General features: G+C 31.4%; 2 protein-coding genes and 1 pseudogene across 2 annotated transcripts; 1 reads left to right on the top strand and 2 right to left on the bottom strand.

Annotated features, from left to right (window-relative positions):
- Positions 1 to 3206: 3206 nt before the first annotated feature.
- Positions 3207 to 5618, bottom strand: LOC117934043 (probable pectinesterase/pectinesterase inhibitor 59). The gene is given in 3 exon segments (XM_034855634.1): positions 3207 to 3998; positions 4640 to 5446; positions 5449 to 5618. Coding segments are annotated over 3 exon segments (1572 nt in total). The 5' UTR covers positions 5519 to 5618; the 3' UTR covers positions 3207 to 3303.
- Positions 5619 to 17481: 11863 nt separating this feature from the next.
- On the top strand, positions 17482 to 21692 carry LOC117934094 (endoglucanase 8-like). The gene is made up of 7 exons (XM_034855708.1): positions 17482 to 17904; positions 18276 to 18683; positions 18768 to 18863; positions 19105 to 19305; positions 19387 to 19495; positions 19593 to 19756; positions 21249 to 21692. Exons 1-7 carry the CDS (start codon positions 17515 to 17517, stop codon positions 21576 to 21578), a joined length of 1698 nt encoding a protein of 565 aa, XP_034711599.1. The 5' UTR covers positions 17482 to 17514; the 3' UTR covers positions 21579 to 21692.
- A 2084-nt stretch (positions 21693 to 23776) lies between these two features.
- On the bottom strand, positions 23777 to 25714 carry LOC117933275 (annotated as a pseudogene).
- Between the last annotated feature and the right edge of the window lie 214 nt (positions 25715 to 25928).

Raw genomic sequence — 25928 nt, forward strand, 5'->3', positions numbered from 1 at the left:
GTTTGAACCCATTAAAGGGAAGCATCTGTACCACACCGGTTAGAGAATTAACTATATGTTAATTCTCTAATGTGAGGAAAAGAAACAAGTGACCGAAACTCTCCTTTTTGTATGAGGAACCTAAGCCTAATGATCTAAACTCCAAGAAACACTTTCTTTGTAAGTAAAATTAGTTACTATTTTTGGTTAGTTTAAACCAAACATTTTTCATTTAAACATCTTTATGTTTTTTTTAAAGCTAACCTTGAAATGAAAAATCACCAATTCATCTTTGAATTAATATCAATTGTGAAGTGAAAAACTCATCCCAATGAACGACCCTAGAGCCACTATGCTATGCTAGCTAAGGCCTATCCTAGTACATGGTGTAATAGGTTATAAATTTGTTGATTACTCTCTGAGGACCACAATCAATGGACACCAACTGGGACACGAATCAAATGGCACCACTGTCAAGGACCATTGAGATGACATAAATCAGCTGAGACACCAATTGGGAACGAATTAAGACCAATAATGTTTCATATGATGATGACATAGACAAACTTAGCTTGGGAGAGGCAAACATATGGAGCTAAATAGTAAGTGGCATGCATGCATGTTGGTGAAGTTTGAGGCCCTTCTAAACAATATTATGTTTATGACAACGTTTAGAGAAACCATTATGTTCTAGCAAATGAAGTAGAGTAATGGGGATATGTTATGCCATTGATAGCTAAGAAATTTGTAAGGGATTAGTATTCTCCACCCGTATCAACATAGAGGCAGAGCTTCAAAAGCTTTTCAACCAAAGGATTAAAAAACCCGTCATGTGATTCAATAAGACATCCTCATACGTCATAATAGACCAATTCAAGTGGTGATGAACTTGAAAGGGAAGACTAAGAGAAAGAAATTAAAGTTCATGACTTTTATTGCATTTGCATAAATTACATGAAAGAATGAAAAACATCAAATGGACATAGGCAAACACTAAGAAGAAAAAAGATATTTAATAAATTTGGTAGAAAGGTGATGAGATGGTGATACCATTTGTAGAATGAGACTTTGATACTAGAAAAAAGAATCAACGATTTAAATGATCATCTATGACTTTACCATTCATAGACTTCATATATAGTTGATCCTTGCAAAAGTAGTGCCCTCATACGAAGATCATTCAAATGAAAAGTGGGTAAGATTTCAATATTATTAGAAAAATTTTAGTGGATCAAATTCTTTTTCATGATAGATATACAAAGCACATCAGATAAAATAAAAGATTTGAAAGGGGAAAGAAGTTTTGTAGAACCAGTTTGTGTGACCGATTGGGCTTGGCATACCTTCATGTTGGGTTTGACTTACCTTGCATCAAATGTATATAATGGTTTGAAGGTTTTTTAATTTGATAATTAGCATTAAAAGGTTAGGTAGACAAAATAACTCAAATATTTTTCCGTTTATGTTAATAGAATTAAGAGGAAATTGGACTAATTAAGGGAACACATTTAAATATTATAGAAGAAGCTATTTGGTACACAGATGGTAATATGTATATATATACGTCCGTGTGTGTGAGAGAGAGAGGGAGAGTGAGACCATCTAATTGGTCCTGTGATTCATTTTTATTCAAAAACTTCCTACAAGTAGGCTTCATCATCATTTGGAGGGACTATTTTGCTCTATTAAAGATTTGCTCTTTGAATTAATATCTATGTCATTCACTCCAAGTCCCCCTCCTTCCATGTGGCCGAACTCGAATTGAATGAACATAGGTAGAAGGGAAAATATATCTAATAAGTATTTCTTTATAAAATCTTTTGACTAAATAATAAATTGCACAAGTATAACGGGTACTTAATAAAATGGTTGTATCACATGCAATATTTAATTATATATAATATATTATATACATATATCTCTCTTGCCCTTTTGGAAAAAATAACAATATTCCAAAGTATTAACATATTTAATGAAAATTTCAAAATCGAATGGAATTGTAGTCTCCTATTTGTGTCTCTTATGTGTCTATGTATCTATATGTGGATAAGATAATTCTTCAAATAATAAAAAAGAGAGAGAGAAAAAAAGGTTGAAATATGTAATTGATGGATAATGCAATTAAATGTCAAAGAAAGAAAAAAAATAGAGAAGATGTGAAAAGTGTTTTAAATTTTTAATTAATATTTTTTTTAGTAAAAAAAAAATTTTGTCTAGACCAATTTTATACGGTGGTATTTTTCCATAAGAATAAAATATATTATAAAAATAAAATATTTATATAAAATAAGAAATTTTTTTAATTAAAATATTTTTATAAATAATCTATGCCTAATGAATTAGACATGTGGGGAAAATGAAACTACCTAGGAGACCAAGGATGCTATTCAAGGTATTCTATTTTCTTATTTCTTATATTTGCTTTTTCTATCCTCTATAACAATATTCTTTCATGGGATGGTGAAATATTTGTGTCATCCATTAATATAGATATATGGGTTGCAAAAATCATATCGAAACCTTATATACCTTTGTGTGGACGATTATTAGCTCCGTATCTTTAAGCAAGTGGGGGAAAAGTTTTTATTTTTATTTTTATTTTTTTTCCACATGATAGAAAGAAATAAAATAAATGATATAGAAGAAAAAAAAAGTTAATATTCAAGAAAAAAAAAATACATGAAAGGCACTTTTTCTAAAGGGGTTCTATTTGAGGGTTTTCTGAAAATTAAGAATTATTTTTCTTATTCAGATATTTTTATGCCTCTTTTACTCAAATATTCCAAATATTAAAGCATGGAACTAGAGTTGCTTGATTTCTCATCTTCATGTTTAAAGCCACACGCATTGGATTGGGCCCCAGTCCGGAGTTCTGGCCCATTGTCCCCAACCCAAAATTTAAGTTTGGAGCTGGAGGTTGGGCTGGGCTTGGGCATTAAATAGCCTGATCCAACTTCACTTCCAACCCAACATCGTAGATCATAAATGCATACAATTAAACGATTTTGACCCGACTATCTATTTAACTTGGAGTTAACATCCATTGTTATAAATGGAAAGAATTTGGACCGTTTGTCATGATCATAAACATTGTTGAATCTTTCCACCATCTTCACTGAAGTACTCATCTCAATGGATAAAGACTTGAATGTCTTCCTCTCTATTAAAAAAATTACGTTACATCCCTCAAGATTTAGAAATAAATCATTTTTCTAAATCATATTATATAAAAAAAAATACATAATATTCTTCTCTTATAATTTTACGTTGTGTCGAACATCAGGCAACCAATAAATTCAATAAACCCTAGATTATGATACATGATCAGAGCCCGGAAGTGAATGGCACGCGGGTGGCCGGCAGCCATGACTGGCCAGCAATGAAGCTGCCGACGGTGAACCGCGATGCCACGGTTGCACTAGTAATAACATGATAACCAGACCACTTCACCCTATTTCTGGTTGATGAAGAAGGTCCAAAATTCTGATATTCACCATAATACAATGTACTCTGAGCAAAATTAGAAGTGCCCCATGGTGACCACCCTGATGGATCAACCAAGCTATCAAGGTAAGTTTTGAGGATAACGGTTCTTGAATATCGCTGCCATGGCCTTCCCAAGTATGTTTTGAATGATCCAACCACTGGCTTTAGGTCAGATGCAGCAAGAATTCGAGAATTATGGATGGATATTCCAGTGTTTTGGTATGGATCACCCCGGCCCTGAGCTGTGATCACGTTGGCTTGGCCTTGTAGGGGCCTTCTAGCAAAGATCATGCACTGTTGGAAAACTACTGCTGCGTTTCCAAATATGAAGTCTATGGTGCCATAGATGTAGCATTCTCTATAGAATTGCCGTTGGGAGTGGACCATGAGGGTATCTTGGTACCCTTGGAAGGCACAGTGGTAGAAGACCGAGAGGTCAGAACTTGATCTGAGTGCAACTGCTTGGCCATTTTTTGGACCGGCTGTGTTCTTGAATGTAATGCCTCGTGCGATAAAGCGAAGACCTTGGATTCCTACAAGATATATTTAGGGAAAAGTACTAGTCAATCATGGAGTTATACACATTAAATCATGGCCATAATATGTAATGATCATCTTTCTTGATATATAAGTAAGTCATCCATTATTTTCTTCTTTGAGTGATGAAGAAGCCTTGTAACAAATGGTCCCTTTATCAAGATTAGCATCTACAGATCCTTTTAGCATGCAGAAGGAAGAGCAGCTAGCATTTCCTGGCAAAAAAAAATAGTCTGAAGCATTTTCTTAGGTTTTTATATCATCTTAATGTCGGTCTAACTAAGCAAATGATAATTGAATTGGTTAACAAGGGATTTCAACCTCTTTACAACTTGACTTCCTATTTGATTTTGGGAATTCTTTGGGGAAAATGCTAAGGTACCGTTGCGGTATCTATTAAACATAAGATTTGAACCATTGAATATATATGATGAGATCTAGACAGTTGAATAAGAGCACAAACGAATGAGACCAAGGTATAAGGGTGTAAATAATGCGATGTAAAAATATATATGTGATACTATTTGAGAGAGAATTTTTTTCATAGTTACCAAAAAAGTACACTTGGGTACTCTAACCAGACCTTTTTCTTTGATATATTTGTCAAATGGAGAGAGAGAGACAAAAGAGGTCTTACCAGCAGTTGCAGAGTTGTAGGTGGTGTAGCCTCCTCTAACACTCCTGCTGCCAGTGATGATTGTTTTCTTCATGCCATCACCAACCAGCGTAATATTGTTCACATTGATGCCAACTTCAATATTCTCCCTATAAAGACCCTTTTTCACATATATAATGAACCTCCCACTGCTTGTCCTCTTCGCTGCTGCATTTATAGCAGCTTGAATGGAGCTAAAATCTCCCGAGCCATCCTTCGCTACTACAAGATTTGCACTTGTAGCAAGCGATGTAGACTGCAACAACTTCCTCTCACCAGCCGAAACCCAGCTAGGAAATCCCCCTCTATAACTGGTTCCCTCCATAAGCCCATCATTTATAGCCAAACTGTTGCTGATGAGCTGAGAAACATTGTTGGACATGAGGGGGAATATGAAGTTTGTGACGTTTAGATCATTGGCGCTGTCTTGACAAGTTTCTAGATTCGTAAAGGCGGTGCTAAGCCATGTTTGAGCATCAAAATCGCTACAACTTTGGTTACCATGTAGGCCTTGAAGAGTTTGATTTAGCTGGTACACGGTGTCCTCATAGAGCTTCAAACAGTCATTCCAAGCGCCTTTCTGCGACTTGTTCACACAATTGGAGCCGGACCGCAGCACCTGCCTCTGCCCATGAAGGGCTCGATCCATGGCTACTTGCACCAACATCCTCCGAAAATCGGACTTATGATCGGGTGCAAAACGCTGGTGGCTATGGCTCATGAAATACTTGCAGGGCTCAGGATGCGGCGTGGTGTTGCACCACCATTTTATGTTGCCACGACCATTTTTGATTGGGCTGTTGAGAATATAGAAGAAGAGAAGGATATGAATACCATAAGTGACACAATTTTTGTCGCCATGAATGTGTCTCTCCTTTTCCGTTCCCAACTTTGGATCCAGAGAAGTAGGGTTTTCTTTATAGAGGAGAAGGATGATGAGCTTCACAAGTTGACATCTACACTCAACCCATGTCTTTACTCATCGTGGTGCATACGAATATGTAACCTATATGTGTATGACATCTTATAATTAATTTTCAATACATGTAACATGTTGTAACCGTACGGCAGTTTGCTGTAATTATTTATACATTGATTGAGTAGCTTGATTCTCAAGTACATTGGAAGTAACGATTCTTTTCAAAGGAAGAAACCATGTTCATGGCCTATATATTATTCAAATCAGATGTACACAGCCCCTAAATTGTGCATCACCCATGTGGTTTGTAGTTTTCCAAGGAAGCAAACCATCCTCTTTCAAAGTTGTAAAGTTTTAACTATGATTCATTACAGCCAGTGGACCAAAAAGAATTAAGTAAATGACTCCCCTAGCTACCGATCGATCACTGTGTCAATTCATCTGTGTGAACTCTTTGGTCAAAATGATGGGCTTTTTACAGCTCCATCTATACTAATTTTTTTCTGAAGGAAAAGGAGTAGAAGATGATCAGTTCACAGATGAAGAGGAAAATTTTCTAGATCTGCATCCATGAATATGTATGTATAAAGAGCTTATGTATCTTGTTAGGTTGACTTACATTTCTGTGCTTTTTAATTTTTAGCTAAAAATGTTATTTCAAGAGTTAATTAATATAGTTTCTTTTCTGCCATGAAAAGGGCTGTTAATTTTCTAATGGATTGATGAAGGTTCTGACCACTCTAGATATTTTAAGATATCATTGACCTCCTCTTTAGTTTTCAAGATTGTTTATTTTCTGATAAAATTAAATTGAAGGAGAATTTTTTGAGTGTCATAAAATAATGTATAACCTGAATACAATAAATCCTTCTTTATATATATATATATATATATATATAAATTTGTTGGTATGGAATCTAGAGCACTCTTGACAGGCTTAAAGATTGTAATAAATTGTGACTGGTGAGAAATTGTCTTGATTCTAGATTTTAGAAAAAGTATTAGAGAAAAAGATACATTTTGGGCCTCAATTTAAAATTGAAAAAACTTATAAACCGATTCAAATCAACCAAAATTGATTATATTAGTTCAGTTTTCAATAATAAAAAATGTCAATTCAATTTGAGAATTTTAAAAACCAAACTTATCAATTCAATTTTGATTTCTTTTTTGTCATAAAATTCAAATCAAACTAATGTTCTAAAACTTATATATAATTGTTAATTTGATATTTGATAATTTATTTTTATATTAAATTCTATTAAAATATTTTTTATTTATATTATGGTTAAATTAATTCTAAATGCATTTATTGTATTTTTAACATCAAATCCAAATTTGTTTCAATTGATTTTAAAAACAAATTACACTTAGGACCTAATATAAACTCAATTAATGGGTTTTGGGCTTAAAATAAACACAAATTTACTATTGCATTAAAATCCATCTATGAAAATCGAACTAAATGGAAAAAATGTTTGATTTTGTTCGATTTTAATCATATATAAAATCGATTATATCAGTTCGATTAGATTATTTTTTTTTAACCAAAAACCAATCGAATCGAACTTATTTACACGCCTACCTCAATGTAGTTTATCTCAATGAAATATGTATGCTACTGCGTTAGATTATTTAATTATCTGGATTAGTGGCAAATAAACAATGAAAATTTGATTAGATTAGACCCAAAAATTGAGCAAATAATTGGCTTGATGACCAATTAAAAGAGCACAACAAGATTGATGTCATCTAACCCTACAAAAGATGATGATGATCCTACAACTTGAAGTATGATCTATCTATCAAGATTTGATATTATTTTATCACGATTTTTTTTTAACCCCAAAATACATTTTCTTTATTTTCAAATAAAATACATATTAAATAGTGTGAAATGGTGGACATAGTTGCAATTTTTGTGTATTTAATATGACTTGTGGGTCAGTATGAACTTAATTCAATTATAAATGCTAATGCCCACTCAACCCTTTCAAACCTTCTATTAAATTCAAGCTCATGAATGTTCATTAATTAGGGTTTAGATCTAAAATGTAATGGAAATATTATAATATTTTTAAATTATTTGGCAGACAGCCCAACCAAAAACAAGGTGGGCATGAAGTGCGTCTCTGAGTTCTGACATGGAGTTTTAATATTTTTATATTATTTTATAATTTATATTATAGTATTCATTTATATTTTTTCTTAATTCTTCAAATATATATATTAAATTGTACACCTTAAAGAAATAGCAGTAAAGATTTTTCTTTTCTTTTTTTCAAAGAAAAAATGTACTCATAAATTGCATCTCCATTACTAGAAGAATGATTTTGGCCGTGACTAAAAATCACAAAAGGTGTGATTATAACATATAATTGCATAATAAAGTAATCACTACAAAGTGTGATTAGTTATGTCCTATGGCCGTGATTGTTTTTATTTTTCATGACTATAGATTCTATTATAGCCGCAGTCAATTGGTGACCGTGACCAAAAGTATGATAAGGAATGTGGTAACAATTAATTGGTAACTGTGACCAAAAGTCATTTTAAGTTTTATTTTTTATTTTTTTATTTTTGGAGAAATTCTTAAATATAAAGTTTGAAACTTTTTTTAAAATATTCTCAATCATTTTTCCTTTTTTCTTTTTTCTTATAATTTATATTTCATATATTGTAATTTATAAAAGCTTTATCTAATTATTTATATCCGTATATAATCTAAAAAAAAAAGAATAATATTATCTACAAGTCAACAAACATATTCTCTTATATTAAATATAAAACATAATTTTTTTCTTAGTCTATCCCTACATTAAATTGCTTTATATAATGATATTTATTGTAAAACCTTAATAAATGAATATTTGATAAACTAATAAATCCACTTAAATAATAAAATCTTTTATCCCGATTTAGGCTAAGTATACTAAATTAATAACCTTACTAAATGTATAAGATAATAAGTTTTTTTTAGTATTCCTTAAGAAATATAAATTAATAGCGAATGAAGTATATAAAAAAATAACAAACAAAAATTTATAATAAAAAAATTGAATAACTTTTATTTTTTCAATTCAACTTTTTTTTAACATATTCATCTAAAGATGTTTGTCTTTTCTTTATATTAACCTTATTCTTAATAACCCCACTTAAATAATAAAATCTTTTGTCTTAATTTATACTAATACTAAATTAATAACCTCACTATATGTATAAGATAATATTTTTTTTTAAAGAAATCCTTAGGAAATATAAATTAATAAGTGGTAAAGTACATGAAAAAGAAATAGCAAACAAGAATTGAGTGTTCATAAAATAGGCATCTAAAGTTGTTTGTCTTTTCTTTATATTAACCTTATTCTTAATAACCCCACTTAAATAATAAATTTTTTTGTCTTAATGTACACTAGTATACTAAATTAATAACCCCACTAAATGTATGAGATAATAATTTTTTTTTTTTTTTAGAAATCCTTAGGAAATATCAATTAATAAGTGGTAAAGTACCTAAAAAAAATAGCAAACAAGAATTGAGTTTTTTTTTTTTTTTACAACTTCTATTTTCTCAAAATATACATATAAAGTTCTTTGAATTTTTAAAAATTTTGTTTCTGTTGCCAAGAATCGAACCCAAGTCTCCTAGGTGAAAGCCAGACATCCTAACCACTAGACGACAATGGATTTTTGGTATTATTTTCTCTTATATATAAACAAAAAAAAAACCCTAATTTTTTATAGTTTAAATTAGGGAACAAAAATTTTTCAATCATCTATAATGAAATTTAGTAAAAATTTGATTAAGCAAAAATACTAGAATTTGATCTTTTGATATTAAAAAAAAAAAAAAAAAAAAAAGCCTCATGAAATTGGCCTTACCTTGAAGCTTCCATTGATGAACTTTGGAATTCTTATTTGATCCTCATGGCATTTCAAGCCAATGTCCTACAAATTAATGACTTTTGTCATTACTGCTCCTCTTATAACTACACTCCTAAAAAAACAAGTATCCTTCCTCAATAGTCTATGAGAAGGACAATCTCAAAGCAAAATAAGTGGACAGTTGCTCTCTTATATGTAATGTCCTCTGAATTCAAAATTATGGTTGTGTGGACCCCGCATTTCGGCTCAATGCGTTTCCCACTCGATGGCGAGCTCGATTTATTTTCAAAAAATTTGATTTTTATTGATTATTTGAAAATGACTTGGAGTCGCCACTTATTTTTGTTTTTGTTTTTTTTTTAAAAGGGTAAACAAAATAAGAAAGAAAACCCTAAGTGCGACTCCTTATTTTGGAAAAGGTGATCTACGAAAAACCAGATCAGGCTCGGGGGTCAGGTTACTTATCGGGAAGGTACGGTAAAGACCATAGCACCCCTCTAAGTCCCTAAAGTCGGGTCTCTACTAATAAAATGAAGCAATCATGACAATTGATGAGGGAATCAATGAATACTCAGAACGATCATGCACGTGTGAGAATCTAAACATGTGTACAGAAAATGACCCGAGCGGGTGTGGATGCGTACCTGGGCTGTGATCCATAAAGCGCTATCAAGAAGTGAGGTTAGCGCACAATTAAGGAATAACTTCGAGCATGTCATAGAGCAGAATAAATCAATCATGTATCATAATCAAATCGATCTATCTGTCAATCAATTGATCAATCACATATGTGGGGCCCCCACCAAAACCCGTTTATTTTGCATGAATTAATATCACCGATTCTATTATTCCAGAATTATGAAAAGTTCATTCATGCTCGTTAAAGTCAAGAGGAGCAGAAGATTGTTTAAAAGCCAGAGCGGAATTAAAACTATTCGGGAGAAAATTAGATTTTTGAAATTTATTTGGAAATTAGAGTCTCGAAAATTATTTGAAGATTGGAGTCTTGAAAATTAAATTTAAGAATTGGAATTTCAGATATTAAATTTGAAAGAAATTAGAATTTTGGAAATCGGAAATTAGGTTCAGAAATTGGAATTTTGAAGAATGGTTTAAAATGGAATTTCAAAATAAATATCTAAAATAATAATAATTAAATAGATTAATGAGAATATTGGAATTTTCAGAAACAGAAATCTAATTCGGAAGTCGAAAATTTTAATAAATTGTTTAAAATGAAATTTTAGAATAAATAAATAAAATAATTAAATAGATCAGTGTGAATATTGGAACTTTTGGAATTAAAAATTAAAATCGGAAAGTCGGAAATTTTAGTAGATTGTTTAAAATGGAATTTTAGAATAAATAAATAAAATAATAATAATAATAATTAAATAAATTAATGTGAATATTGGAATTTTTAGAAATAGAAATTTAATTCGGAAGTCGGAAATTTTAATGAATTGTTCAAAATGGAATTTTAGAATAAATAAATAAAATAATAATAATAATGAAAATAATGACTAAGTAAATAAAACATGAATTTTGGAAATTTTTGAAATTGGAAGTTTTAGAGAATTGATTAAAAATGGAGTTTTAAAATAAACGAATGAAATATTAGTGATTAAATAAATTGAAGTGAGCATGGGAATTTTCGGGAATTGGAATTTTGATAAAATAAGTTGATATGAAAAACAAAATTTCAGAAATTGTAATTAAATTTAAACACTAGAATTTTGATGGCTTATTCAGAGATTGAATTTTAAAATAAATAAATAAAACAATGATCATTAAACCAATTGGTGTGAGAATTAAAATTTCAGAAATTAGAATTTAAATTAAGAAATCGGAATTTTGAAGATTCTTAAAAGGTTGAATTTTAAAAATGAATAAATAAATAAAATAATAATGGAGAATTAAATTTTGATATTGAGAATTAAAATTTTGGAAATTGGAGTTTAAATTTAGAAATCGGAATTTCGATGAGTAGTTTAAAGATAGAATTTTAAAGATAAGATAGTGAATAGATAATGATGATTAAATAAATGGAGGTGAGAATTAAAATTTCGGAAGTTGGGATCGGATTCGGAAGTCAGAAAATTAAGATTGTTTAAAGGAGGAAAACTTGAAATAAATAAATACAATAATAATAACGAATATAATGATTAAATGAATGAACGAGAATTTTGGAATTTCTTCAAATCGGAAATTGAATTTAAAGGTTGGAAAATTGGAATTGTATAAGGAAGGATATTTTGAAATAACTAAATGGGATAATATTGATAATAATGATAGTTGAAGTTTTTTTGAAAACTAGGTTTTAAAGATTGGAGCTTTGGCAACTAGATTAAAATTTTGAATCTTGACAATTAACTGTGGAAATTAAAAAAAAAATACTCTAAAATGGAAACTTCAAAAATTAGATTTAAGAAGAGAACTTTGGACAATTAAACTATGAGAATATGGATTTTGAAAGTTAAACTGGAAAATTGCAACTATGAGAATATGAATTTTGAAAGTTAAACACTGGAAAATTTGAAATAATGATAATAATAGTAACAATAAATGAATTTCAGGAAATTGAACTAGAGTGTGAATTTTTAATAATAACAATAATAATAATTATAATAATAATATTAGGATTTTAAAAGTTGAATTAATAATAATCATAATAATAATAAGATTCTGAAATAATAATAATAATAATAAGATTTTAAAAGTTGAACAAATGATAACATTGACAATGATAATAATAATAATAATAGTAATAATAATAATAATAACAATGATAAGATTTGAAAAATTGAACAAATAATAATAATGGCCATGGTGATAACAATAATAATGGAATTTGAAAAAATTGAATTGACAATAATAATAATAATAATAATAATAAGATTCGGAAAAAATTGAACAAATACTAATAATGACAACGATAATAATAATAATAATGGCAATAATAATAATAATTGATAATAATAATAGCAATAATAATAATTAATATTGATGATATCCGCTAATAATAATAGTAATAATAATAATAATATTCGTTAATAATAATAATAATAATAATAATTAATATTGATGATATCCGCTAATAATAATAATAATAATAATAATATCTGTTAATAATAATAATATCCGTTAACAATAATAATAATAATAATAATATCTGTTAATAATAATAATAATAATAATAATCCGTTAATAATAATCGTTAACAATAATAATAATAATAATAATATCTGTTAATAATAATCGTTAACAATAATAATAAAACTAATGATAATAATAATAATAATAATAATAATAATAATAATAGGGAAATCAAACTATAGATTTTGAAAGTTGATTTAATAATAATGATAATGATAATGATAATGATAATAATAATATTTTAAAATTTTAATTAATAACGATAATGGCAATAATAATAGTAATAATAACAATGGGATTATGAAAGTTGAATTAAAAATAATGATAATAGTAAGATTTTAAAAATTGAATTGATAATATTAAATACAATAATAATAAAGTTTAATTAACGATAATAATAATAATGGTAATAACATTAATAATAATAACCATAGGCTTTGAAAAACGGGATGAAGATTAGAAATGGGCCTTAGGCTTTTGAAAAAAGAAAAAAGAAAAGAAAAAAAAAAGGGGGGGGAGGAGGGTTGGAAATGGGCCTGGGCCTCACCCTCATCCTAGCTTAGCTTGGGCTCCAACTTAAGCCCAAGCCCAAAGCCATCATGGGCATCACCAAGCCCATCATCAACAACGGCTCCTTCACAGCCCAAGGCAAGCCCATTTCTGGGCAGCTCCCTCAGGCGAAGTCCCCACCTGCAGCGTCGACACCAAAGGGAGCCATGGCAGCGCGGGGAAGAGAGAGCAGCTGCGGCGATCTGGCGACGTCCAGAAGATGCTGGTGCAGGTGGCGGCGACTTGGCGACGCGATGAGGAGGTGCTGCCGCCGCGGCGTCTTCAGCGCAGCTGCCATGGCGGTTGGTGCAGGCGCGCGCGTGGAGGAGAAAGGCCGCGGCGGCGATCTGGCGACGCGACGAGGAGGTGCTGCCGCGGGTGGCGGCGACTAGGCGACGCGACGAGGAGGTGCTGCCGCGGCGGCGTCTTCAACGCTGCAACCGTGGCGGCTGGTACAGGCGCGCGTGGCCGGAGGAGAGAGGCGGCGGCTCGACGACGTCCAGGAGGTGCGGTCGCCATGGATCCAGCTAAACGAGCGAGCCTGAGGAGACGGGTATGAAAGGTGGCATCCATGCCGTATTGAGGGAGAATGGGCATGGCTACGGTGTAGAGAGAGAAGTGGTGCGCAGGGGGGGAGTATTTTGGACGTGAAGGATCCATGAAATGCAAAGAAGGAAAAATGAGATGCACTAAAGGGAGCATGACGATGGCGACATGTATAGAGACCAAAACAAAGATCATAAGAATGATAACAGCCATACATATACAGAGATGAACACCAAAAAAAGAAATGAAAACGGGAACAGGGCATAGTGTCCATACAAACGGGTTCACCCCAAAACCAAACTTGTGGCCCTCGAAGTCCACAACAAACAATGAAATATATTATCAAAATGGTGAAGTAGGCATTTAGAAAACTCCTTCTCTCTGGCTTTTCTTTTTCCACCAAGATCTCCTCCTCCAGAACTCCTCCACGTTCCCCTCCGTGCAGTCCCCTAGATTTCCTCCCTTCTTTCTCTGTTTTTAGCTTGCTCAGCAAGCCATCCTCCATCTGCCACCCATCCCATCTGGCGGCTACCTCCCCATCCCATCTAGCTGCCCGAGAGCAGCCCACTTGAGAGCCTGCTGAAAGCCACAAAGAAAATAATAAAATCCCAAAAAACTCTCTGCTCCTCGGGGGGAGGGGGGGGTCTACAAGTTGACTTGATTGTCGAAGAGGGGTCAACTCAAACAATTTACCCTTTTTCTAACCAATTTCTTATGGATCGATAAAAAAGATCCAAAAAGGGTGATAGGAGCAAGGAGAGGACTAAACAATAATAATCTTATACTTTAGGTAGAATATTATATCAATAAAGTCATTTGGAGGTTGAACTTATATTTTGTAGAATATAGATCTTAATAGTTGTTGCATTAATTTTTTTTTTTTTTTTTTTTTTTTTTGTTGAAAGAATTAAAAACTATTATTGAAATATTTTGATATAATTAATAGATTGTATGTAATTATTGTATATAAGTAGTTTTAGTAATGCTTTGAATTAGGTTATTGTTTATTAATATTAGAAGATATTTCTATTAAAGATGACGCACCTATAAGTATTAAGATTGCTATTTTGATAAAAATTATTTCACTAGAAAATGTTCAAAGATGACACTTTTTATAAGTGTCATTGATAACATTATTTAAAGATGGTGGTTCTTTAAGCGTCATTGAAGGAATTTATAAAAGATGGCACTTCCTAAAAGCATCATTATTGGCTAACATATACAATGACAGACTAGAAGATGATGATTTTGAGAAGCGTCATCTTTTACTTTTCTTGATGCATAATAAACGTTATTATTTATGTATTGAGTCTTTTATATTTATTAATCTAATGAGTTTTCAAGTTATTTTCTAGTTGTTTGTATTTATCTCAGTAGAGTTAACATGCGTCAATCCTCAAATAATGCTAATGATGGTAAGAGGATGAGGACACCTCATACTTGATATTTCAAAGAATGGCATACTTGATGATACTACATTTATAGACATCCTTGAGTTCAATGAGTAAGTTGAGGGGGAGATCAAAATACACATTACATATTTATACCCTCCATCATATACTAGTATTGAATATGTTTATATATTATGATATAATTCTTTGATATAGAAGTTTGAGTTCATGAGCTATGAGATAGCATTCTTCCACCTTACTCTTTTTACTTTTTGTTCTACACATTGGGGACAATGTGTAATTTAGGTTGAGGGGGAAGGTATATTAGTCCTAATTTTTTTTCAAAATTTTGCATATTATCTTTGGTTAGTTAGTGATATTCTTGATTTACCTTAGTGATCCATGAGTTACTTTGCATGAGAATTTTTTAAGTAACATTGTTTCTTTAGAATTTGAGAAGAAATACACTTAAAGAAAGAGTATTAGTTTCCTTATCTCTTCTTTTTTACCTTTGATTGCAAAAAATAGTTAGGTTGAAACTTTAGGATAGCTTTGATTTTTTTATGGTTATTTTTTGTTTACAACTCATGACACACACAAAGCACATGTATCCTAATTAAAATAATTTCTTTAACTAAAAAGGAGTTGTTCTTAAGCAACAAGAGGGGGAAATAAAAAAATTGATTGATTTGGGCTTGAGCAACTATCCAAGGAGGTAATAGTCTTGTGTCTTCAAGCCTTGGTGCCCAAAACAACTGGTTAGGAGTCTTCAATATCTTGTTCATTACACAAGCTTAACTTAGTTTTGAAAAAAAAAAAAAAAAACAAAAAAATCATAAATCATGCTTGAAAAATTCAACCTTGTTCTACCTTGAGCTAAGGTGATGTCGGAGGAGTAAGTGACATGTAAAGTTTCTCAATGCCCAGTACCTTGGGTGAATACCTAGTAGTTGTCAATGGATCTCTATTGAGCCATATAGAAGGAGATTTCCTAAACTAAAAAAAAAAAAAAAAACAATGTTACTGTGACTAAACTCATTGACTAATTATTTGAGAAGGTTTTTAATCCTTGATTATACCAAAAAATATTATAATATTACTAATATATTAATAGTTATTAAACAAAATTATTCCAATCCTATTAGCTAGAAAATTATGCACCATAATTGTTATGATGAATATAATTATTGGTATCTTAATTATCATTTAACAAATTAATTAAATTCAGACACCGATGATATATAACCAAAATACAAAAAGCATTAATTAAAAAATATCTTAAATTTTACTATGAAGTTTATAATAAAACATTCAAATGAATTTTTCAAAAAAATAAAATAAAAAGGAAATAGCAATAAATTTCACTTAAAAAAAGGTTAAATAATTTTAATAATTTTATAAATTCCTAAAACTCATATTAAAATATAAGTAGTATCATAATGAGTAAAACGCCTTCTTGTAAAATATGAGTAATTACAAAAGTTTAGTTTTTATTCATAATTTAAAGTTTTTTTTAGAATCATATTTCTTTTATTAATAACATAAATAATTAAATAATCTAAATTTTATCAAAAAATCAAGTAATATAAAATATAATATAAAAATAAATATATTTTAAAATTTTCAAAATTGAAATTAAAAGGAACCCATCATTAAAAAATTTATTTAATAAAAATACCAAATGCAAAACTATAAAAAATTCAAGTTTATCTAAAAATTTATAATAAAACGAAAAAACTTTAGATAGACAAGGATAATAAATGAAGATAAAATAAAATAAAAACAAATGAGTATAGATATTAAAATTTTTAATTTTAAAAAAATTCTTAAAATATATCTCAATTAACTTTATTTTTTAGAATTCCAAAAATTTAGGATTCCTCGTTGACTTTTTATTTAGGAAATAGTTTTTCTTATTTCTAATCAAAGTTTCTTACGATTTATGAAATCCTTCTAGAACTTTATTGGACTGACCGAACACAAAAAGAAAATAGAACTTATTGAAATATTTTTAACTAAAATTTTAAATGAGATTAAAATTTATTCTAATTTTTTTAAAATATTTTTATCTTTTTCTTTTATTCTTGTTTATAAATCTTCTTAATAACAATTATTTTGAGCACAAGTTTAACTTTTTAATTTCAGCCCTTTTGCTGAACTCTCATAATCAGGCGCAGAAGTGTTTGATTAATAATAATAATGAAAAATCATTAGAAAAAATTGCAAATTTATTTAATATATACATTTATAATTTTAATTAATATATATATATATAATGAGTAATTAATAAATTGTAATTACTCCTATAAATGGCAACATTCCAAATCTGTTGTATACACGTACTGTAACTGTCGTAGTGTATTGGCGCACGATGGAGTTGATTAAGGATCTCTTTCATAGGGCCTGGCACTATGGATCAGTCAAAGACGCTTTTCCTATTTGCTCTATCCCAACATGATTACAAACTTAATTTGTCAATCGGAAGAATCAATGGCGGATCTATGGGCTTAAAGAGTGTCCAAGAAAAGCTGCACTGTCATCATCTGTGTGCAAACTCTCTCCGAGTCAAGGCTTCAGAATTGATGATGGGTGGAGGAAATGTGAGGGTCCAACTAAGGGTGTTGATGGTAGTGATAGGGATGATGATGGTGGTGGTTGGGAGGGTGACTTCACAGAATTATGAAGATGCCTTGACCAAGAGCATTTTGTTCTTTGAAGGCCAAAGATCTGGGAGGTTGCCTCCTTCGCAGAGGATGACTTGGAGGAAGGATTCTGCGCTTAATGATGGCACAGAGAGCAATGTAAGTGTCTATATGTCCTCTGACTGTTCAATTCAGTTGTAATTAATGGCTATATGTTTGTCAAGAGGCCTTGTTCATGAACTGTTAATTGGGAACGAATTAGTGTATAATGTCTTCAGTTAGACTGATTAATCTGATGAAATTATTATGTTTGGTAGATGTATGGCCTTTGAAAACCAATGTTGAAATGCAGAACAAAGCACACACACTCACACTAGTGATACTATTATGACTAGTACTGTTGGATTTGTATTCTCTTTTCTTCATCTTCAATCTATCAGATTAATTTTAGAAGCAAAAAACCCAGTATATTTTGATAAACATTTGCACCATACCATGACAAATAAAATTAATACCATCATATTTTTAAGGTGGACTTGGTAGGAGGATACTATGATGCTGGAGACAATGTAAAATTCAATTTTCCAATGGCATTCACCACAACCCTTCTAGCATGGAGTGTGTTGGAATTTGGGCAGTTCATGGGCTCAGACCTGCAATATGCACTAGATGCAATTCGATGGGGCACTGACTACTTCCTCAAGGCAACGAGCATCCCTGGCACTGTCTTTGCTATAGTTGGTGATCCATATGGTGACCATAGTTGCTGGCAAAGGCCTGAAGACATGGACACCCCTCGGACTTCATATGCCGTTACAACAACAAACCCGGGCTCAGAAGTCTCAGCAGAGATGGCTGCTGCCCTTGCAGCCTCTTCCATGGTATTTCAGGCTTCTGATGCTCAATATTCCCTTACACTTCTCAACCGGGCTGCAATGGTAACTAAAATTAACCATCATATCATTGTTGGAAGTAATACTTACCATTTTTTTATCATTCTGACCGTGTTTTTTATTCATTAGGTGTTCGACTTTGCCGATATGTATAGGGGTTCCTATAATGATGTTTTTGGTGCGCTCGTCTGCCCATATTATTATTGTGATGGCAGCGGTTATGCGGTATACATGCTCGAAAGTGTTTAGCTTAATCACATCTTATAAGCCATTTTCAAATATTTTGATCATTTCTAATACAGAAAACCCATTCAGAACTTGTTTTCCTCACCTATCCCATGTCACAAGCTTTGGACATTCATGAATGGAAATCTATATGCACATTCATCTCTGTTTTTCTTTTGAAAACCCTAATATTTTAAACATTTAGTAAGAAAGATAAATTCAATGGGGCAAATTCTTACAGGATGAATTGATTTGGGCAGCAGCATGGTTGTACAAGGCAACTAATAACCAGTCTTATTGGGATTATGTTCTTAAGCACATTAACAGCTTGCCGCAGTATATAAAGAGGATGGATACGGATGGAATGCCAGTATCTGGGGGTAGCTTTGCAGAATTTGGATGGGATTCAAAACATGCAGGCATTAACATCCTTGTTTCCAAGGTAATAATTAACACATTGACCAGTGCCTTTCTTTGACACAGAAAACCATTCCTCAACCTAAATTTTCTTGCCTTATTGCAGTTGGTAATAGATAGACAACTCAACCCTAGTCCCTTTGTCTTCAACGCTGACAAATTTGCATGTTCCATATTGCCTGAATCACCAACGAAATCTGTCACATACTCTCCAGGTATTCTCATTGCTATCTTATGGTATTAGTTGCAGATGATTTCGATTAGATTATGGTTCATTTGAATGGTATTGTTAATCTAAATATGTATTATTAGGTGGCCTTCTATTCAAACCTGGATCGTGTAACATGCAACATGTAACAGCATTGTCCTTTCTTCTTCTTGTTTATTCCCGCTACTCAAATGATGCCCAAAGAGGCATTCAGTGCGATAATTTTGTTGTCCCTCCTTCTAGGCTTGTGCAAGTCGCCCATAGCCAGGTACGGCTGAAACTTTCAAATTAATGGATATATGTTCTATTGTAGTATTTGGAATGCTTAGGAGTTAGTTAAAGGGAAACATAGTCATTTAATGTAAAAAAAAACCACAAAAATTTTTATAGGAAAAAATATTGAACCTAATATTGATCTTATTCTAGACTAAAGGAGCATAATTTTGTAGTCTATAGACATCTCTTATGCTTATTATTGTATGAAATTTGGATCTGACTACCTAGATTATTAATAGTCTCTTTGGCAGTAATTTAGGAACCATTTTTACCTTTAAAAGCGTTCTTAAAAAAAATAGGTGTTTGCTAGAATTTAGAAAACACTTAAAAATTTGAAAAATCAATTATAATATTAAAAAAATCATTTATAATATTTTTTTAAGAAATAATTAATAAGTATTTCTCCTCGAATAAAGACACTAACAAATATATGCATTTTAAATGTAGACATCATATAAATGAATTTATAGTCCTAGAACTTATTAATAGTGATTTTAAAAAAATTATCGATTCACAAGTCGGACTGACAGTCGAACCGTGGTAGAATTAATAACGTCATAAACATATAATTTATATATTATTAAAATTAAAAATAATTATAATAATTAAAATTAAAATTTATATATTATTTAAAAATTAAAATTTTATTTGAAAATCATAAAATTATTTAAAAATCAGAAAATTAGTTTTGAATTAGAGATTTAAATTAAAATCAGAATTTTAATTTAAAATTAGAAATTTTTAAATCAAAAACTTATTTTAAAATCAAATTTTCATTTTAAATTATAATGTTTTCATTAATTTAAATAAAATCACAAGTTTTTAAAATCATAAAGTGAAAAAATAATAAATAATAAATAATAATGGATATAAACTAATAAGGTAAGTAAAATAAAAAAATAAAATAAAAATCTGTGGGATGTATAAGGGCAACTGAAATGGAAGGAGAAGGCAGAAGGGAGAAGAGAGGCAGTGCTCTTCAGAAGTGGGGGTGGGGGCGCATGCTTGGAGCAAATTCGGAGCAGAAGAAGGATGTGGTGGGTTGGGGGAGGCGCAGGCTGCCAGCAGAAGAAGGATGGGAAGGGGGCTAGCTGAGTCGGGAGGCCCACGTTGGGAGCAGAAGGGTCGCAGCAGCTGAGGCGGAGCTGGAAGTGGGGAAAGGTGAGGGGGTTTTTTGAACCGCTCCGTTCACCCGAAACTGGTCGGGTCAGCCGGTTCCAGTGATTCTATGCCAATTCAAAGGCTGTCTAGCTCAAATAGATGAACCGGACCGGATTCAAGACGGCCAACGGTAGAACCAACCAGTTCGATCCGGTTTTTAAAACGCTGAAAAATACTTTACTAAAAACATCTAGAGGAAAAACAATATCAAAACCCTCTTAGTAAGTGGGCTTGGTATCTATTTTTACACTTTGGCTTACCATTTGTCCAACGGAACCGTGTCATATATGTAATGATTGAAGCTGATGTATGGGTTTATGCAGGTGGATTACATCTTAGGAAAAAATCCATTGGGTATGTCGTACATGGTGGGATATGGAAACAGCTTTCCGCAGAGGATACATCATCGAGCCTCATCCTTACCTTCCGTGGATGCATACCCCGCTCACATCGACTGTCAGGGCGGATCGCAGTACTTTCAAACAGAAAATCCTAATCAAAACTTACTAATAGGAGCTGTTGTTGGAGGACCTGCAGCAGATGATTCGTATGTAGATTTTCGCATTGATGTTTCACAATCAGAGCCAATCACATATATAAATGCTCCTCTTGTGGGGGCATTAGCGTACTTCAAAGCATTTCCATCCTCATAGAATCTCTTACAATGAGCTCACTTGAACACTGTATTGTTTTATTTTTGCTATCTAAATAAATTTGATGTAGGCTCGAAACCATGCTTGGTATTTTATGAGGGGTTATTTGGATACAATAGTCAAAATAGTCACTAAATTACAAAAATACCCCTCTTATTAAGTGTGTTGAAATACGACGTGTGAACAAGTTTACTTCATCGTTTATTAGCGTGTTCAATTGATGATCGGGTATTTTGCATTTAAATAGGTTAGGGAAAATTACCCTATAGGGTGGGCTATGATTGATAATGACCCAAAAAGGTCATTAACTTTGATAATTCTCTCAAAATATAAAAACTCAAATATACCCTTATATCTTTTACTTTGAAATCAAATAAATTTCATAAATTATTTAAATGCAAGACTTTATATTCTTCTATGACTTGCACTCCAATGAAAACTCAGAGTTATTGCAAAATCAGTGAGTCACAAAAAGGATAATGACTTTTACAAGTGGCATAAAGTTGACTTTAGGAGTTAAAAATTTGAGGTTTAATTTTAATTTAAAAGATGGATTTTTATGATCAAGCCATCAATTGCATGGACAAAAAAAAAATCGCAATTTAGGGGATTCTTGCTTTTAAAGCTATTAAAAAAGCACTCCAATTCACGTACAAAGATTTGAACCTAGGATTGCAAGTACCAAAGGTATGACCCTGCCACCGGAGCAAATATATATGTAAAAGTTATGTGAATAAGTTAATTTTATAAATTATATAAAAGATAATTAAAATTGTTTTTTATAGTAATTAAATGCAAGACAAATATAAATTTTTAAATAAAATTATCAATTTAAAGAGAAACTACTTATATATACACATCATTTCTTTTATTTCCTTTAATATATTTAAACTAAATATATTATCATTTTAGTATTAATGTGTCTTCAAATTTGAAATATTATTATCTAATGTAAATATTATTGTTTAATATTACAATATTATATATATACATTATTCTATATTCTAAAAATTCAACTACCGATACATTTATGAAAATCAATATTTTTATTCTTGCTCAATTATTGGTATTTGTTGCTCAAGCATCTAAAGCATTCAAGTGGTACTTAAAAGTGTTCAAGCATTACCCAAAGGTGCTCAAGCACACTTTAAAAGCACTCAAGTAGTCGAAAAGTGAAATGCCTAAATTCAGTTTGAAAAGTTTATCATTTTTGTTAAACTCATTCTTGATGTGTAATAAACCTAGAAGTCATTCCATTTTGCGATAACCCAAAACTTGCAAAATTGTTTACTTGCATTCTTTGGTTTATGAGAGAGAATTATATCCCCTCAAGGTGTTGAAGAGTCTACTAAGGAATATGATGATACTGTGTTGCAAACATGAGGTTAAGTGTAGGTATTGAGGTGTAAGTCTCACCATCTCTCATTCATTAGCACTCTTTAATTTTTCATTAGCTGATATTTGTAAATTTATTTCTCTTAACTGATCAAACATTAAGATTTTATTTGGGAAGTATTTTCAAAAACAATTTTGAAAAATAGTTTTTAAAAAATATTTCTTAAAAATTTTCTTTGATATTTTGTTGAACAAAAGTTTATTTGAAAAATTATAATGTTTTTAACCTACTTTTTATGTTTTCAGATATTTTTTAAAAAATAATTTTTATCCATAGTGTTTCATTCATATTAATATAATTATTTAAAAAAAAAAAAAAAACCTCAAAAAATAAGTAAAAACTATGGATGGCAATGGGGTGGGTTTGGGATAAGGCACCCCATCCCAAAATATATAATTATTTTCCATCCTCGTCCCAAACCTGGGGTAAGACAAGGTATGCACTCTCATTCCCATTTTCAAACAACTATTAAAATCTCATCCCTATCTCGTCCTAACCCAGGCATGTGTTTCCAAGGTGGGGATAAGGCAGGGCTAGGTTGGGCTCGACTACTTTGCTTTATAAGAAAATGATGTCTAGAGACAAGCACCACTCAAATTCTGACAATTCTATTAAATTTATCTTTCACATATTGATTATAATATACATATTCTAAATAACTCCAAATTTATAATACACCAAAAAAATACCAAATAGTATGAACAATTACATATTTGTAATAACAATTTTAAAAAATAAGGAATCAAAAATCTGCAAGCAGCTCAATAAGCAAGACACAATTTGTAGGATCATGTTGTAAACCCTAGCCATACATTGATTCATTGAACATGCCTCCAAGATCAAATCCTGGATGGTCCTTGTACCATAACCTAGGCCTTATCATTCGATCCTAGTAGCCAGAAATAAGATGTTCCCTTATGGATTTCGAGTTCAAACAGGAAAAAGCAAGAAAAACTAGTCTATGATTTATTCTAACCTTCCAGGAAAAATCTAGGGCCATGTAGTTTTGCATCATCTCTCTCAAAGCAGTAGTGCCATAAGTAGCAAGAGTTTTCTTTATGGTTATTGCTAGTGCATCAACATCAACTAGGCTAATCCTATCACACTAAAAATATACCATGGACATGCTTCATTAGTTACGAACATGATTCCTCATTTCTAAGGAAAAGTAGAAAAATGAAGTGAACGGAACATGATAAACTTACTTCAACACTAAAGGGTCCCATGTGGAATCCTGTGAAACCCTTTTTAACAATGTCAACAAGCCTACCAATTGACGCACAAAGAGGCATCTATGGCTAAGTTCACATTATTTGTAGAGTTGGTTCATTTAAATCCTTGAGAAGTGAGAATTTTGGACAAATTGGACAAAATAATGGTCTAACTCCTTTATTGTTCCATACCTCATGGCATGCAACTAAATGAGACTGCATAGTTCAAATCTACTTAGGACCAACATGAAATCAACCCCAGTAATGATCATATGGGCTAATGGAACATTAAATTTCGTTATTCCTCTAGCCTTGTTAGGATATTTAATCTCCAATTGTTCAAGTTGTTTCTCCATCGCCTTTTTGTTAGTTCCATGATGAAAAGAACATCAAATTCAGTTTAGTTTTTAGTTACAATAGAAGAAAAACTAAATTAATTTTAAGGTACCAAGTCATGTATTTACAAGGACAATAATCTAAACATCTTGATCAATGAATTTTGGAATGGTTGCTGCTAGAATATTTGAACCTTTTTGCTTTTCTAATATACTAATAAAGCCTATTAGTGGGATATTCCTATCCATGAGCAACCCAACTTCTGCTTGAAGAACTTACTTCAGTAGAGGTTTTGCATCCATCACCTAAAAATGACCCAAAGTTCAGGTTTCTAAAACCATAAATATTTGGCAATTTAAGAAGAAAAACAAAAACAAAAGAAAACGTTAGGAGGCTTACTATTGCAGCATTGTAGTGAATGTTAATGTATTTGTTTGTGGATGGATTCCACTGTTGGACATCTATACCATTCACAATTCCAAATATGGTTTTTTTATGAACGATGTTGTCCAATTCCACACCTTTGGTTTCACCATAAACAAGTTCTTGGGCATAGTAGGGCCTTACGATTACAATTCTATCTGATTCTAGTATTCTAGCCTTCATCTAGTTGATTTTCTTTCTTTTCACAAGCTTGTCATACTTACAGAATTGAAATGCTTATAAATTTGGAAGTGAAAAGAAAAGTTCTTGAAACTCATATAATATGGAATGTTTAATAACACATACTGCCCATAAAATCAAAAGAGCCCTTGAATCTATACGGCAGATTGAGTAATGCAAAATCAAAGAAGGAAAATCTGCCTTAGTAGGCAATGTTGTGGATGCAAAAAACTACTTGGCATAGTTTGCCAAGCAAAAAAAACCTTAATAAATGAGACTTCTAAGTTGGCTAGAATTCTAAATGCTACACTGTCAAGTAAAATCAAACACCCTTTTACCTTGGGATTTCTATATATTCCCCTAGATTGGTACGTTGATTTTAGGTAGCATTGCAAAAGAGTAGTGTGTCAGTCATTAGAAATGAAGACAACAACCTCTCCTACATGGAGGTAATAAAAACACATGCACTTACATTAATTAGCAACTATAGGTAAAAGTTTTAAGATGCAAAGGAAAGGGTCCATACCATATGGTCTTGAGAAATATTTGTTGGTGTTTAGATTTAGAACTTGTGGTGTCTCCAGTGTCATCTAAAAGGAATAAAATCAAATATGAGTTATACTAGTGGCTATATAAAATAAAAGAAATAAAACCATTTAGGAATTTTGTGGGGCAATTGGCTATTCTGCCACATTGTGATACCCTAAATCAGCAATGAGGTGAGAATAAAAGTGGATGGTGTGTACTGTTTACTCACTTAAGTAGCTAAATGAGAAGGAAATATTAACTATTTGCTACAAGCAC

The sequence above is a fragment of the Vitis riparia genome, chromosome 16, assembly GCF_004353265.1.
Source record: "Vitis riparia cultivar Riparia Gloire de Montpellier isolate 1030 chromosome 16, EGFV_Vit.rip_1.0, whole genome shotgun sequence".
Taxonomy (NCBI): domain Eukaryota; kingdom Viridiplantae; phylum Streptophyta; class Magnoliopsida; order Vitales; family Vitaceae; genus Vitis; species Vitis riparia.

What these genes read in the sequence shown, in the direction of transcription:
- LOC117934094 (XM_034855708.1), top strand. Translation starts at nt 17,515, where the DNA reads ATGGATCAGTCAAAGACGCTTTTCCTATTTGCTCTATCCCAACATGAT. An exon ending in ATGATGGCACAGAGAGCAAT is followed by an intron (nt 17,905 to 18,275) that starts GTAAGTGTCTAT and finishes CATATTTTTAAG; the next exon opens with GTGGACTTGGTAGGAGGATA. An exon ending in ATCTGTCACATACTCTCCAG is followed by an intron (nt 19,496 to 19,592) that starts GTATTCTCATTG and finishes ATGTATTATTAG; the next exon opens with GTGGCCTTCTATTCAAACCT.